Genomic DNA, 17486 nt, shown 5'->3' with positions numbered 1-17486 from the left:
GATATTCCTAACCCACCCCTTGCCCACCCCCCTGAATCATAATAATATCCTTTCAAATGGTGTTCAAATCATATTAGTTTCTTCAAGCTGGTTTTACATCAGTCTATAAAAGCGGCGGGGAACAACGAACCTTTGAACGTATACGGAAGCAGCGCATAGTAAACAGGTACACTGGTAGTCGAAGAGTTTATACATTTACAAATAACAAAGGTTTTTATCAATAAATTTTACACCTTACAATTTTATCAAGGTAATCTTACAGGACAAGTAATAATTTTATGATTTAATAATGTACATTATGAACACAATTTTGCTAGGTCATAGCATTAGTCATAGTTTCGCAGTTACTGCCTGTATAAATATATTTACAAATCCGTTTTTTATGATTTTTACACAATATATTCTGTTAATTTATTCCGTCATCGAGTTGTCAATCACTCATATGTCCCGCCTTCTTTTAATTATTGTTCGTTCTGTATGGCTACAATTAAGTGACCGCTCAACTTCAGAGGCCCGTAAGACTTTGCTTAATTTAAGTACACTGGCGAGGCAATCCTCTGTACATCTTCTCTCCAACCTTACTTCTCGTCGAAGTAATTTATCGAATCTTTCTGAAGAGAAAAATTGTAAATACAATTATACTGTGGAATTGCTTCCTGGTTGGGCAAATTACATATGACAGTTGCATATCGGTGAATATGAACACTTGAAGAAAGGTGGCACATACCTGAGTGATAATGTGTCCAATGAAACTAAACAAGAGGGTTAGGTGAACACCGTTTATGATTTATTTTGCACCAGTAATAGCAAGCAATGCATTTTGTAACATCCTATGTAAGTTATTTGCATATAAGCTACACATCCTGTTAGTGTAATTGAAGAATTTCAAATTTTATTGGTATGGTATTTTTGAAACTGTCAGGAAAGTTACAAATTTCTTTCAAATAATTTGTTAACTCTTTCGAAAGGGATATTCCGGTGGCCAGGTGGCTGAGTCGAAATATGCATACAAACAAATACTAGAAACTTCTGTTTTTCTGTTTAATATTGCAGCCACTTATTGAAATGGGAAAACGTTAATGCAGGCTATAGACATTAGATTGTTCGGCATTGCATGGTTTGTTTTTGTCAGGATTAAATTACTTGAGTCATATCTCAGTAACTGAATGAGTTATGAACACTGGATTTGAAATATTGTGACTTATTTCTTGTCTAAATATTATTATACGTATTTTAATACATGTAAGCTATTTATAGGTACTACTAAGGTACTTGTTTGAAATCTGCAGTAATTAGAGTCTGGTGAACTGAAGCAAGACAGTTTCTTTTCAACAAATCATGCAATTCCGTAACATAAAGAAGAACAGACAGAGTCTTTGCCAATCATGATAAGAATATTGACTTCCCTAAGTGCTTAAGCCATATGGGAATATAATTTGCAGAATCTTTGGTCATATTAAAAGATGAATAAGTCATTAAAGTGTAACACTAAATATCGATTTAAAAGAGGAAAAAAGACACTGGCACTAAATTGGTTCCTGTTAAATTCAATTTGAGCGTGTACAACTGTGCAAGACATTCGTCAGTTAGACAATATGTTTCCTTCCATAGTAGTGGAAGTGTTCACATCTGGAAATATTGACGAACAAGTGAAAGGGCACGAAAAGAGAAACAGAATGTGTAGAAATTCTCTGTTTCCGTTTTCTATTCAAAAATAAATAAGTTGTAAGCCATGCTTCAACTCGTTTTGCATATCCGCTAATGTGATATATACTCCAAAGGACCCAAATCCGTGCAGATGGTTACTCAGTGGTAGCGATGTAAAACACATTGCCTACCTATAAATGCAATTTGACTTCTATATTTGACATCCTAATGGTAAAAATAGAACTGGCGTGGTGATTGAATTAAAACCATTTACACACATCATGTACTATCATCACAGATGCTGATAACATACGAAAGTCATTGACTAGAAATAGCTACAGTGACGATGCCATTGGAGTTAGGGGTGGGGAGGGTATGTCCTCACTGCAATAACAAAAAACTCGGTTTGCCATCAATTTCAATTTTCATTCCACTAACCGAATATCCCACTTTTGAAATTTTAATTAATAAATCATATGAGATTCACTTAAATTAATTTTTGCTTTTTAAATTAAATTAAATTAAATTAAATTAAATTAAATTAAATTAATATATATATATATATATATATATATATATATATATATATATATATATATATATATCCCAGCTATAGAGGAATTATTGAACGAATAATAATATAATAGTTACGTTGCGTAGTAGCGCCGGTTAAGTGGAAGCGTCCAGATTTGTGTTCTCTTGTCTCTTTTGCTCTTTCAAAGTTGACGGAAGGAATATCTTCGACCAGATATTTCTCAATTGTACCTGGAGGAAAATACGAACACAAAGAAATCTAAAACTCAATTCTATTAAGTATTAAAGTGAAAGATACTTACAACAACTGGAATAACAACGGATCCAATAACATAAGAAAACAACTATTACAGTTACAGCTCAGACAACGTTCTGCCAAGTAATGTATCCAACCAAGGGAGTAAAGAGGACATTATGAGATGCTAGGGCTTGTGTGTGGTGGTGGAAGGGGAAGGTGGGGGGGGGGGGGAGGTAAGGAAATTGAACTTACTTTTATGTGGTTAAAATTTGTATAGGAGGGGATTGTGCGCCCCTCCCATATATGAATATTTTGAATTTTTCGAATTTCAAAACAATGACGTAATGATGAGGTCTAAAACACGAAATGAAAAAGAAAAGAAAATGGATGCCAAAAGAAATGCTAAACGAAAATATTGACTTAATTAAAAATATAAATGAGCATACCTAAGCTGATTTCCCATTGTGATATCCTGACAGTGTGTCGAGCTATATCCTCCACAGCATATGTAACTATGGAAACCCCGTCTCTGTATGCTACCTTTGGCTGGTAGATATAAACGAGATGGGTTTCGAATTCGGTTAAGCATAAAGGTATGTAAGAGTCATTTTTTCTTTCTCCTTCATCTGAAAAGAGAACAAACGAACGAGAGAGAGGTCAGACCGAGACGTAATCAACTATAGTAATTTCAAATGGTGTATTGATGTGTTCAAGCAACGAATTTAAATTGATTAGAAATTAACTAAATATTAATTAAACCTACCCTCACAAATTTTACAGCATTGTCCCCGAACTGTAACTGGATTCTTGCATGGCATATCTTCGACAGCCGGACATTCAACACGACTGCAAACTGATTCACCAAACTTTAGAAAAAAGAATAAAAAACAAATTGTATCGTGAGGCAACACATCAATTTTCTTGCGTCTCTTCACAATTCTTCCTTCTTGTTGTTTCGACAATATAAACAGGTACGTACTTACGGGAAGTTAAGGGGGGCCGGATTACCTGATCACATGTCGGTCCCACATCGACGCCAATTCGGTCTCAAAATTCAAGCCGAGATCAGCGCGGTCTTATGTAACGTAAAACTAATAAAACAAAATGAAGTAAAATTGGCCTAAACATGCGTACTGTGATAGATCGTTCGAAGTTGCTGCGCCTCGCCTCTGGAATGTATTTCCAATAGAACTCAGATGTTGTGCTTCCCTCACTTCGTTCAAAAATCTTCTGAAAACTCATTTTATGCGTCTAGTATTCATCAATGTTAACCTATAATTATTTTGTTCATTTGTTTTTGCTTTCCTTTCTATTTTCCTCTCCCTCGCCTGAGGACCCTCCCGGGTGGATATGCTCGCGTTCTCGCGTTATACATCTTTGTTATTATTAAAAGGGGGAAAACGTTCTCTCTGCCCCTCCCATGTCTGCATATCCAAGATTTGGATAATATGACTCTACAACTTCCGTGGAGAGGGGGGGGGTGGGGATTTGTAATACATTCCGCTGAAAATGTATTCCTCTCCGAAATTTATTTCTGTGCTTTAAACAAGAAATATCAGCATGATCCACCTCTACGACGTTAATTTGTGTTTTAAGCTTGCTACAGGAGAACAAGAAATACCTAAATACGCTGCAACTTCGAGGGCTTTGAAATACATCTCAGAGAACTGAATTCTCAAAAATGTGTATTTTGTGCTTTATATTGGCTACGAGAGAATATGAAATATCTAAACACGCCGCATCTTCCAGGAGCTTCGTCGCTGGATCCCAACCATGGCTCCTGAGAGTAAATTCTCTTTCTGGCATGTATGTTTTAGTTTCTAAATATGCTGCAGCTTCCGGGGTCTTAGCCCAACCCCTGTACCCCTAGGACAATAACAGTGTCAAGTTTTAATTATGAAACACATTGTCGCTTGCTACCACTAAATTCTGTCTCAGAAGAGTTAGTCGGTCCCGAAGTCCCTCTACATCCCTCCCTCCCCCCTCCCCCTACGGAATGCAATAAACGGAGAGTAACCCTCAGTTCTGACTTAACTCAGTTTTCGTTAATATTTTTCGTATACCCACGTAACCGTGACAATACATTAACGACTGAGATAGTGAATAAATGCATCGAGACAGACTTTGACTAGAATACAATGTACATCCATCGGACATTCCAAATAGGATCTTTACGTGTTAAATGTTACCTTGAGGACTTACCGTACAGATGCAAATCACACAGTGAGCTCTACCAAATGGCGCAAATAAAGGGTGCCACTGTTCACCGTGGCTGTACGTCTGATCAGCCGCCACGCAAGCTAGAAATATAAAATATGAAACACATCATAATATTTTAAACTGCCAATTTGTTGCGTAATTGCCATAATTTCATCTGCCTTTTATTTTTTTAATTTTTTATTAGTTCATAACAGCAAAAACGCGGATTATGATCACCCTTCGCAGCTATCGGTCGAACGTAATCAAATCCATATCAAACTGACTCGAATCAGGTGCCGAGTATAGAGTATGGCGGCATATTGGCGTCTGTTTGGCCATTGCTTTATGATACTTCACTTCAAGCAGGAAAGCCAAATATTGAATATTTGCTGATGTAGGCTACAGTTTCATACTGTATATCATACTGTTTCATACTGACTTTTGATTGAGATTCAATTGGAAATTTATTTGTTCTACGTAAAGCTTATTAATATCATGTTCTTAACATATGTTGCAAACATTTAATGATTCATAAGTACTGTTTCTCTTATAAATGATGATATTTCAAGATATGTCAAGTTTTCAATTGTGTCAGTCTATTCCCCCATTAAGGTTAAGCAGCTTACAACTTTATAATACCAAATTTAAATGAGTTTACTGCCCTTCAAAGAGGCGAGCATAAACAAAGTTTATTTCATATACACGACCATGGTTCCATGGTATAACGATAGGCTCATACAGTCTTAATACTCAACGCATTACAGTGGCACTTTAAGTACAATGACACACTTCGGGGACTATTCTCATTACGTGGTTTAAGAATAAAAGACACATTTTGATCCCTAATATTCGTGCAAATGGAAAGAAACCGCTTTAAAATATATACTGGATCGATACGTGATGATCGATGAAGATAGTTGAAACCACGAACCGTAATAATCAGACCCTCTGGATCTTGAATCGAAATCCTCGAATCTTGATTCTAACAGGGGCGGGAAATTATTTAAGGAGTCTTCTTCAGTTGTTGAAACGTCTAGAATGCTTATATCATTCGTCTTGCTCATGGACTGTTCTGTATGGGAGGTGAAGGACAGTAAATATGATGAACATGCTGAAGGGATTATGAATCAATTTTGATAAATGGAATCTATCAACCTTGTATTATGACGGGCATATTAAAGTTTTGTTTTCTGCTCTGTGATTTGTATTATCATAGCCACTGGTAACCTTTCATATGACATGTTGAAACTGTTTCTCAGCCTGGTAGCTGCGTTGAAGCCGCTGTTTTGGGTGAGGGTGCAACGGCAGCTTTTTTTCACTGAGGGTCAATCATGTCCATAATAACAACACCTTCAAGTATACTATGGGACAGACGCAGGCCTATGAAAATTCAATATGATGACATCGAAAGTACATCTCATCCTCTTTCGAATAACTAAATCTATGCCTTTGTCCTGAGTACAGGATATTACGAAATGTTATACGAAATAGCGATTGGTTGGACGCTAAGGAAAGGTAATAAGCGCTGGTATACTAGACCACAAAGCAATCGTTTATAGGTGAAGGCGCGAATGATGAACACAATATTATACTTTCAAATTCATTATTATTGAGTACTTGCTAAATCGGGTTGATTGTATATATCTCATTCACTTCACAAGATGTACGTTGTATAAGTGGATTTTCAACATCGTTTTCTGGTGAAGTTTAATGATAGTATATAGTTTGGGTTTAATGGCAGAGCCATTACTTTACGGGCGTCTCGGTGGGTTGATAAATTTCCTGTAAACTGCATTTCCCACTTAACCAGTGTTGAATCGTTTCTGATTTATCATACGGGGATCATCTCGTTATGACGTAGCATATCAGTAAATGGATTTTTAAATCAGCCTTAAGAGTAATTACCATCTTGTGTGCATACCGGACAGCAGGACCCTTCACGTTTCGTCGGATTACTGCATTCTGGCTCCGGGCATGTACGAGTACAATATATCAAACCGGCCTAAGATAGAAAGTAAAAAAAGCTACTAAATACTGAAAATGATATAACCACTGAAAGGGAACCAGTCCAATTTAAGTATAGGCTAAGAGGGAGGGAGCGGTGGAGAAGGGGAGAATATTCGGACATCTAACCAGTCCAATATAAGTATGAGAGGGAGGGAGCGGTGGAGAAGGGGAGAGTAATCGGACATCTAACCAGTCCAACTGAATTATGAGAGGGAGGGAGCGGTGGAGAAGGGGAGAATAATCGGACATCTAACCAGTCCAATATAAGTATGAGAGGGAGGGAGCGGTGGAGAAGGGGAGAGTAATCGGACATCTTACCAGTCCAACTGAAGTATGAGAGGGAGGGAGCGGTGGAGAAGGAGAGAGTAATCGGACATCTAACCAGTCCAACTGAATTATGAGAGGGAGGGAGCGGTGGAGAAGGGGAGAATAATCGGACATCTAACCAGCCCAATTTAAGTATGAGAGGGAGATAGCGATGGAGAAGGGGAGAGTTATCGGACATCTTACCAGTCCAATTTAAGTATGACAGGGAGGGAGGGAGCGATGGAGAAGGGGAGAGTAATCAGACATCTCGGTTTTTTCATCAATGCCCTAAATAACTCTTAGATTAGACACATCATATCGTATAATACTTAAATTAAACAATACAATCGTAATACATCATTAAGGTGGAACATTATTTTATACAGGTATACATTATATAAGGTATATACCGCAAAGCAACACACACGTGCATGTAATGAATTACTTGCTTACCTCACATCATAATTGCATATGCCAAATACATCTGGTAAATGTGACCCATACCATCCTTCCCTACCCGAATTACACTCCTCCGACGTAATGTACATTTTGTTAATAGTTAATGACGTTAGGAGACATTAACCGTGTGCTTCACATGGCGCCCTCTAGTATCCCACTACCATTCCAATCAAAGCCCTGCCCTTCCTCTATTTCCACCTCTCGACATCAAATAGTCTTGGGATGTGTGAAGGAAAGAGAAATGCTAAAAGCTCCATGATATATGGTTTCAGCTGATTAAATCACCCATTAGCGATTATTAACAAATACTCCATTGCTTTAAGTACCTTAAAGTGAAGTTCCAGAGGATCAAATGATGTATAATACAGAAAACAAGCATGCTATTGCATAGCTGGAATGTATAATACAAATGATGTATAATACAGAAAACAACCATGCTATTGCATAGCTGGAATGTATAATACAAATGATGTATAATACAGAAAACAACCATGCTATTGCATAGCTGGAATGTATAATACAAATGATGTATAATACAGAAAACAACCATGCTATTGCATAGCTGGAATGTATAATACAAATGATGTATAATACAGAAAACAACCATGCTATTTCATAGCTGGAATGTATAATACAAATGATGTATAATACAGAAAACAAGCATGCCATTGCATAGCTGGAATGTATAATACAAATGATGTATAATACAGAAAACAACCATGCTATTGCATAACTGGAATGTATAATACAAATGATGTATAATACAGAAAACAAGCATGCCATTGCATAGCTGGAATGTATAATACAAATGATGTATAATACAGAAAACAAGCATGCTATTTCATAGCTGGAATGTATAATACAAATGATGTATAATACAGAAAACAACCATGCTATTTCATAGCTGGAATGTATAATACAAATGATGTATAATACAGAAAACAAGCATGCTATTGCATAGCTGGAATGTCTTTTCTCTTACCGAACATATACACTGTACGCAATTGTCGTTCTCTATGCCGGTGACAAGCCTTGTACCAAGGAAGGTCTGTCCGTCATAATATTCGCGATCTCGGAATCGACAATGATTTTTCGTAGTAATTTGGAAGGCTTCAGTCGTCGGCAACTGTATCGTCGTTCCATTCTTTTCTATGAAGAAGAAAACATGGTAGAAATAAATATAAAAAAGTAATAATTATCATCATCGTCGTATAGTAGTCGTCGTCATCGTATTTATTGTTTAATTCAACCTCGAAGGGAAAACCGTATAAGTTTTCTCTAACGCTGATAGTCCCTCTCCGTGTCCTAACGGGTGCCTAGAGGGGCCATGTCCAGTCTCCATCCGACATTGTAGTCCTTCAACACCAACCCTTCTAACACCCCCCCCCCCCCCACCTTTACCATAAATATTAGTTCTTTTATTTGTTTTCGTTCTACCATGCAGTTGAAGGAGGAGAATTAATCTAACAGGATAAGCTACAATAATCATACTTCATAATTGAGAACAATTTCCAAGTAAATCAGTATGATAGGTCATCATGCTGGGCACACGTCGGCATGCGGTTAAGCACACTCCGATCTCCGGCAGTTTACAAATCTTCTTTGCACGATGCAACGATTGCTTCTAACTTTATTTAACAGTTTAAGAACAGTCAAACCCGTTTCTTTAGGTTCTTAAATATTTCAATGATTTGTTTTTCCCTCTTCAATCTTGTAAGCTTCATTTTCAATGTAGACGCATATGTTTACATAGGCGTATATAGCCTTACCCTTAGTGTTTCATATCTAAGACATATATCGTATTTTCTGTGTCCTGTTATCATGACAGGAATGTATTAGAAAATGATTGGCATATTGACAAATCTAAGCGAGTCATTAAATGAGGCGAAAAAGAAGATTGAATTTATCAGTCCAAGTCACTCCTAAGACTTCTTTCCCAAAGAAAACTTCATAAAAAATTGATTAATTCTTTCCAATTATATATTATATATAGTATTTTGTCGACCAGACACTTTCTTAATCAGTAGGCAAAAGCAGAGCAAACGCAAAGCGAAAATAATTATCCAAAATTTTGTACTTTTCTTCGGTGCTTTGAATGAAATTCTGCCATTTAAGCTAAAAAAAAGCATTATTTATACTATGGTCTGGAAAATTAGTAATAATTTAGCAACGCAACAGCCTCTAGTAATATATACTTTGTTTTCTCGTCTTCATTTTTTCCGGTTAGCGTGCAATGCAAAACTGGCATTCGGAAAGTTTATTAGTAAGACAAGGACTAATAAACATACAATTTGTTTGTTTTTCTAATCTCTGAGTGAAATTCCATTTCATTTGTTTCTTTGCGAACTCAAAATCCAAAACTTAATTGAAAAATAACAGTGTTTTTTTTTTATTAATGGGAATTTGAAATCACCTTGCTTTTGGTAATGCTGCAGATGATCATGGCCTTGGTTCCTTTCCTGGCGCCATTTAGCCTACACACAGTGCCGTGCCAGATCTATGGGTTTCACATTCCATTGGTGACGAAGTTATTTATTAGGAAACGCTATCGTAGTTCATTTTATGAGGGTGCCACACGTCCATATTAACGGGCATAAATCTCGGTCACTCAACCGCATCGTATTATTAGAAGTTCAAAGAACCCTGTTCAATGATAGATCATAAGGCCTCTGCAGTTTGGTATAGTGTATATAGACTTAGTATTGCCACAGTCCTAGATTTGATACCGTACGGTGCAGCGGCTACAGCCTGATTGGTTCAGCTACAATGTCAGATTACAGTAGCCTAGTTTGATTGTATTGTGAAATACAAAGGGTAGGATGCGATATCCTTCATCCAAAAGCAGATTACATTAGCTACCTTGCAATCAGTGGCGTAGGAAGGTACTTTTGAGTGGGGGGCTGAAGACTGATGGCCGGCCTGGGGGTGGGGTCTTTGGATTTTTTTTTTGTATTTTCAGGTGGCCTCAGATGCAATTTGGTGCAATATAGCACACTTCAACACCCACTCCATTTTGTAAATAATTTTGCATTTTCACCTGGCCTTAGATGCAATTTGGTGCTCCAAATGAGATTTTTTTTCTCATTTGGAAATGAAAAATGGGTTTTCTGACTTGCGAAGCGGGGGGGGGGGGGCGGAATGATACTTCCGCCCCTCCATATTTTGCACTGGGGGCTGGCGCCCCCAGCCCCCCCCCGGTTCCTACGCCCTTGCTTGCAATGCTATGAACAGATATTCTTCACGCAGGACATTAAGTATGCACATGTACACTACATAAACCACTTCTAAGATGTAATCTGCGGTACCATTCACCAATTGCCGATTATTCACTTAGAAATTTAAACAAGAAAATAGCTTATCAATTAATTAAACCTCATGACAAACCTAGTAATGAACTCATTCCTTCGAGTGATAAAAAGTTATAGGTGAAATATTAGCCAAACTACTCTACCGTATCCAATTTCTCACAACCCTCGTGCACCCCTCGTGCACCCCAGACATGCCTCCACTTTATTGTCACTTTGACCAGGCTGTAAGATGTTGCTGACAAGTGACTTCCATCGAGTTATGAAGACGAATACAAAATATTAAGACATTAAATCTACTTTCCATAAATTTTAGTATTTTTTCGGTATTCACCCATGTTGCGCAAAATTAGAGCAGTGATGTCATTGAAGTTGTATAAGTCCACCTAAGCATTTATCTAGACTATTAATAGACCTCCATGATCAATCATGTTATGTGCGTATATCACAAAGTTCTCATATTTTAGCTTTCATGAAGGATGAAATCCACAATCATCAAAGTAATTTTTCTTTTCAGCGAGTAAAGTAACATTCTTATCACTTATAGTATTTTCATTTCACGTGTCAACCTCAGTCACAAGTTTAAGGAACCCGATAATATGCTATAAGTTTAACATGCATGAGTCTCCCCCTTTTATCGCCGTTCACTAAGTGTCGTAAAATGTCGCGTTGGTCAAATAGAATATACTTGCGATTTTATCTAACCACTCGTTGATTTTCCCTACTTTGTTGTGGCGTTTTAGCCATCATATTTGGTTTCTCCGCTGTTTTCCAAGAAAATGAAGTACATATTATTCATCATATCAATATTTAGTCCTACACTAAACGCTGATACTGGCGCAGCCTGCAACAAAGGCATGAAGACTTTTGCGACCATCGCAAGCTGAGTACTTTTCTAAAATATCATTCCACAAACCAACTCTCCTTCTGCCCCTCGTGTATTGGTTTGACTCATCCTGATTACAAAGACCAATTTAATTGAATGTACTATTGATAGGTAGGGTAGGCCTTCTTCAGACACCCTCTTCTTTCTTTTTTCTTTCGAGGTGTGGGCTGGGTGGGGTGGGCTGGGGTGGGGTGGGGGCTTATTATCAGAGAGGGGTGTAAAATCTTGAAAGGCTGATAAATTTCCAAACAAGCATCAAGACTACGTCTATACCTACCACACGTTCATGTCAGCGGTATGTAGCCGATAATCTACTTTGTATCAGGACTAATATTGTTTTGTTAGGATATGCCAGCTAATCGTACCTCATTGGATGGCGAAAATTACTGAGAACAATTCCCTATTCAACAAAGCTTTACATTTTGAGTCGTATTTTCAAAATTTTCACAATTTGACTTATGGCGAAAACATGTGACCTTTCATATCCATAAAAACAATGCTAGGATTATTGAACTTAGGTGAATTTAATACATATATCTGCAGAATAAATTTCATGCCAAGCTATATTATTGGAGAGTTTGACTTTTAAAGTGATATCTAACGAACCTTGGTCTCTATACAACAAGAATGAGAATCGTATACTCAGCAAAGGGGGTCCACGAACTACATACGAATTTACACCGCCATGTACACATTGAGTCATGAACAGTTGCGTCACCAGACTTTTCAGTCTGGGGGCACAGGGGGGGGGGGGCACCAGCATTTGATGGGGGGCACTTAGGTGGATACGGATCGCCGTCCTGGGGGAGGGGTCTTTTCTTTTGAAAATTTTCGCATACGGAGGATGGGCTAGATGCAAAATGCTGCCACATTTGATGCTAAATTCGATCTGAAGATATCTCCAGAAATTGCTATTTTTGAGGTAATGATTTTAACAACGCGCAGAATTTTGCAGAGGATATGAACCACATGCTGTCGATATTATGCCTAACCCTATCAATAGAACCTACATTTGTTGAATTAATGTGTGCATGACCCCGACTCCTTTCTTGTCCTTCTCGTTTTCTCCCATTATCTATTAAGATGTAACAGGTTCCAGCATCGTTATTGGCTCCTATCAGGGATCTCACCATGCAATCCAAAGTTTGATCACACATCGAGTATGGCTCAGTATGAAGGTGTGAACATTCGCCATTTGTTCCTACAAGCATCTGACCTCAAATGACCTCTGCACCCCCCTACACAACAGGGTTAATATATGGGTCCACAAATATAGGCAAGTATGGTGCCTGCGGACCCTCACATTCTCACACTGACACATTTAATGTAAATATCGACACCTGTTGTGATGGCGCGGGTTACGACTTCGATACCCGACGGTCAAGGATAAACTTTTTCATTTTTTTCGCAGCTCATTTGAAGAAAATACGAATTACTGTGCTTCTTTGTCCCTATGAAAAACCAACTCAGATGATGGGAGTTGAATATAACAAAATATATATATATTTTTTTACCAACCCAAATCTCAGATGGGGGGCACTCGGGGGGCACTAGGTTTTCCAGGGGGGCACGTGCCCCCCCCCCACCCCCACCCCCTGCCCCCCCCCCCCCCCCTTGGCGACGCCACTGGTCATGAACCAAGTGTGATGAGCTAGAGAGAAAGCGGCTGAGTATGGGGACCTTCCCCAGCAGAATGTTTGTTTTGGAGGTGCCCAACTGTCCATGAACTTCCCACTGTCGAAAGTGAAGAGTGACAGTTCCAGTCTACCCGTACATGTAAACTCAAGCAGCTACTTGAAACATACTTAATGGAACATATCCATCTGTCTGAAGTAATCTATATGCGGGTTTGCACGTACACACCCGTCTGCTCTTTAATCCTGCATGGGGTCGACATCATTACCTATTCGCAATTGATGAATATTAAGGATATGTGGTTAACTACTTGGGCCGTAACTTAATTTCCATACCACACTATATTACAAGATTCAATGATGGACTCAAATAAATTAAATCTATTTTAGAAAGTACTTGAATAATTCGGAAGTACTTGACGTGAAGAGACACGATGCTATAACAGGGCCGTGGTTCCCGATGCAATGGCTTTCTATTTTAAGCTTAACTTCATTCTCACCAGGCAAAAGAAACTTGAAATGGTTGATAAGACTAGTCTTTCTTCAAATTTAATTAGCGGTACTGTGTATAATTAACTGTGCATTCTACTCCTAAAGTTTTCTGTCTGTCTATGGAGGTTTTATTCACTATTATTTTCGGAGATTTTGAAGAAAAAAATACTAAGTTGAAAGACTTTTTTTGTAACTACATCACCATTTTTGTTTTTATGTATCAAACACATGTGGTATTTGTTTCCACTTTAAACTCATGTAACGATATTACAAAGTTACTGTACAACATGTCAAAGGTCATTTGGAACGTTCAGAGCACTACCACTGTACAAGAAAAGTGACTCATGCAGTGCCCCATAACATTACATAATATGAATATAGCATATCATAGATAAGATTTTAAGTAATTCACGATCATTTGATCTGGTTAGTTCATAATGTAAAGGAGATGCTCTCAACCTCTAAACAAGGCTGAAAGCAGACGCAATATCTTATTCATCCCTCGTATCATATCTCACGCATGCGCATTTAATTTGCCGAGCTTGGTACTGCAGGTAGGGATGAGTAAGGAGTCATGTAGATTTGAAACAGCTTTTGCGCCATTGCGTGAATGCTTATTTGTAGATATGTGCGCGCCAATCTCCTACAGGAGCTATTTCCACCAACAGTTTCCTCCAATATGAAAGTATGAAACGAATTTGATGGAAAAATAACGGAAAACTAACTAAGCATGTTATCCATTGTGTGATCATGTGCAAGTTAATGTCTTTATGAAGACTGGACGTTTTGCAGTTTTACAACTGCATAAGGGAAATAAAAAATATTTAATTTTGAATGAAGATATCTGCGGAAAATATGAAAGGAAACATATACAATTATGAAGAATCCTCAACCCCCCCCCCCACCCTTGTTTTTAAACTTACTTGCACAAATTGGGCAGCACCTATTTTGCACATGTATGGAAGTCTCGCAGATTAAATCTGGACATGTTCTCCGATCACACACAACTCTGTTAGGGGCGGTACAATGACACGTGACACACGGCTCCAGCCCTGATGGTTCAAGTACTGGATGCCAGGATTCGCCAACTTGATACAAGTCATCACCTAACTGGCAGCCCTCTGTTGAGATAAGCGATTAAACTGGAAGAGTAAAATTCATGAAGCAAACAGTCTACCATAATACAACTTCCGTGCAGTGTTTCATAATTAAAGTCACAATGTAACATCACATTTTGTTAAATATGCAACTTGTGGTAAAACTTTCTTCACAATATTACATGAAAAGCAAACAAGACTAGAAAAATCATGATTAACACTTAAATTTTGGTTTGAATCATTTTAACGCAAAAAATGTCTGTTCACCTATTTTGCAGCCAAAAATGGGAAGGAAAACGACATTTCATTTCACACCCGGAACAAGCACATAGTTTGGCAAATAGGATATCTTAATATGTGATCGGAATCGTTTCGGAAAGTTTGATGTTAGAAATAGTTTTGGTTCTGAAATAACTATAGGCTTGCTCGGCGCAATTTAGTCAGTGACGTACTGTGCAATATGGATTAGTCATGAGAAAAGAAACAATCCACGATATCAAACTGCTTGAAGAAAAGTTCTCAGTCTAGATGAATGATCAGCTGAAATCCCTGCGAAAGGCTAATAGACTAACCGTTACTGAGGTATCGCAATATTCTAAATATTATGATAAGATGTGCATATGTTTACGTGAAATTTGTAAACCGGTACATTATTGCATATAGCTTTGTGGTCGTGGTCTATCTCCAGGGAGCCAAATATCAGAGTATGAGTTTAATACATGCCCATGATAAATCATGTTGATCCTTCAGCGTTCAACGGAAAGGAATGCATTAGAGCTTACCTTCCTCTGTAGTGGGTGATACAGGCACAGAACCAACAATACTGAAGAAAATCGCGAGAAAGTAGCTCAAAATCGTTCTTTCCATTGTCGTAGGAGTCACGTAGAAATATATATCTCATATATATATGCACCTGCAGAATGGATACAAGAGAAAGTACATGTTAAACCAGGTCTGACTGATAAAAATAACTTTAAAACTACAGAAAAAGCATTACCGTTACCTATCATGTCAATCATCCTCACAGTCCTTCCATGCATGCACTCCGGGATAAACTTGGGACAGTATAACTATATGTGAGTGATGGGGATGTGGTCGATTTGTGTTCTTATTTTATACAAACACAAAGCACAGAGCAACATCATCATCGGTTCACAAAACTGTTTCATTTTAGTTCTGAATGATGGCACTGACATGAAATCCATTCGCTGTTTCCTCTGGCTTATATGCGGTCTACATTGATGAATTCAGGAAGCTGATTTTGGTAGTTTCGTCATCATTCCATTGATCTTAACATAACATCCCTTTTCGGAAACGGAATACTTTGCGCTTTGTTTTCATGAATACAGCAAATAAACATAATTGGATGATGATAAAATGCATTGGATGAAACACATGTTGTTTATTATGACGATAACAAAATACCAATCTGGTTGTATTTAGATGACATTTTGAATCCACACTGTGGGGAGGGGGTATATATAAAAATTAATGTAAGAGGTTTTATTATTAAATAGTTATACGTCAGAATTAGGTATCCGCTTTTTATTTACGTAAATACATAACTGCAGTGGGGGTTGATAGCATGCGGCGTATCGCCAGGGATTGTGAAAGGCGAGCTCCCGGGCAACCGAGCTTTATGGACTCAAGCATTAACAGAATACATTCAACAAATATCTAGAACGAAGAACGAATATGCCATAGAATAATCGACGTGCGCGCCTTTTGTCTCTGTTTATCGTATCATTGCATCAAGTTAATTACGAATAACTGCGTTTAACGGGGCGGGGGGGGGGGGGGGTTAATACCCGATACCCAATATTTAACCTTTGAATGAATGTACAATGACACTTTGTTGCCGTTCAATTGGCATATTCAATGTGAAGATGTTACCCATATTGTGTGGGTTTTATTCTCGTTATATGATTATGGTGCTTAATTATGCACATGATGTGTTTACTTAATCAACGTAGGTTGTTTAAATATTGCATTTGGCATGAAAGCACGTGTTTATTGCTTTCAAACTGTCGTTGCTTGTGCTCAAATTAAGGTGACAGTATTATTTTAAATACACAAAGTCGTTATATATAGTTGACTGAGCTCTTAAGCAGTTACAAATTTTAAAACTAAATCGCCTAATAGTTAGGAAAAACAGTGACTAATTGCGATTTTCATTCACATTGACACGAGACAGGTTGCAGATTTATTATTTAAATGCAATGAAAGTACAGAGGTAGGGAAACAGTAAACTGTTGACAGTAAAAATAGTTTCGTTAACGTAATTCCAAAGTTTAAACGGTTTTAATATAACCATTAAGAAACGTCGCACCGTTTCTCATGAACTGCTGTTATATTACGTTGTCTGCTCAGTGAGTGTCTAAAAGACTCACGGTCTTATTTCAGATGCTCAATATTGTACATGAACATTTTTGGAATAAGTCTGAGCATATATTTCGGTTCAAAATGTTTTTCCTTTGTACAATTTGTTTGTGTTCAATGTGGAGCTGCTATTTAGATGTCAGTTCTCAAGTCACAACAATATATGACGTTTCTATCGAAAACTATATAAAAGCAGGTCATGTACGTTGGCTAATCGTGGTCGATTTTACACGATTGTAAAAGTCGACCATTGGACCACTAGCGGCGGTGAATTTATGAATTAATGTGAACAGTTAAAATAAC

The 17486-nt window shown here is 37.8% G+C and overlaps 1 protein-coding gene across 1 annotated transcript in view; it reads right to left on the bottom strand.

Moving 5' to 3' along the window:
- Positions 1 to 17486, bottom strand: part of LOC139974873 (chordin-like protein 1) — a 28425-nt gene continuing 10939 nt past the window's right edge. The window contains exons 2-11 of the mRNA XM_071982369.1: positions 15587 to 15717; positions 14631 to 14828; positions 8373 to 8539; positions 6524 to 6620; positions 5550 to 5690; positions 4622 to 4719; positions 3183 to 3285; positions 2866 to 3045; positions 2299 to 2412; positions 1 to 611 (exon numbers count right to left, since the gene is read on the bottom strand). Of these exons, the coding sequence (XP_071838470.1) occupies positions 439 to 611; positions 2299 to 2412; positions 2866 to 3045; positions 3183 to 3285; positions 4622 to 4719; positions 5550 to 5690; positions 6524 to 6620; positions 8373 to 8539; positions 14631 to 14828; positions 15587 to 15671 (1356 nt within the window). The 5' untranslated portion in view covers positions 15672 to 15717 and the 3' untranslated portion in view covers positions 1 to 438. The remainder of the gene's footprint in view (positions 612 to 2298; positions 2413 to 2865; positions 3046 to 3182; positions 3286 to 4621; positions 4720 to 5549; positions 5691 to 6523; positions 6621 to 8372; positions 8540 to 14630; positions 14829 to 15586; positions 15718 to 17486) is intronic.

This window comes from Apostichopus japonicus, chromosome 10 (assembly GCF_037975245.1).
Source record: "Apostichopus japonicus isolate 1M-3 chromosome 10, ASM3797524v1, whole genome shotgun sequence".
Classification (NCBI taxonomy): Eukaryota; Metazoa; Echinodermata; class Holothuroidea; order Aspidochirotida; family Stichopodidae; genus Apostichopus; species Apostichopus japonicus.
Note: the sequence above shows the minus strand (reverse complement) of the source record. Positions and strands in the feature narration are given on the sequence as shown.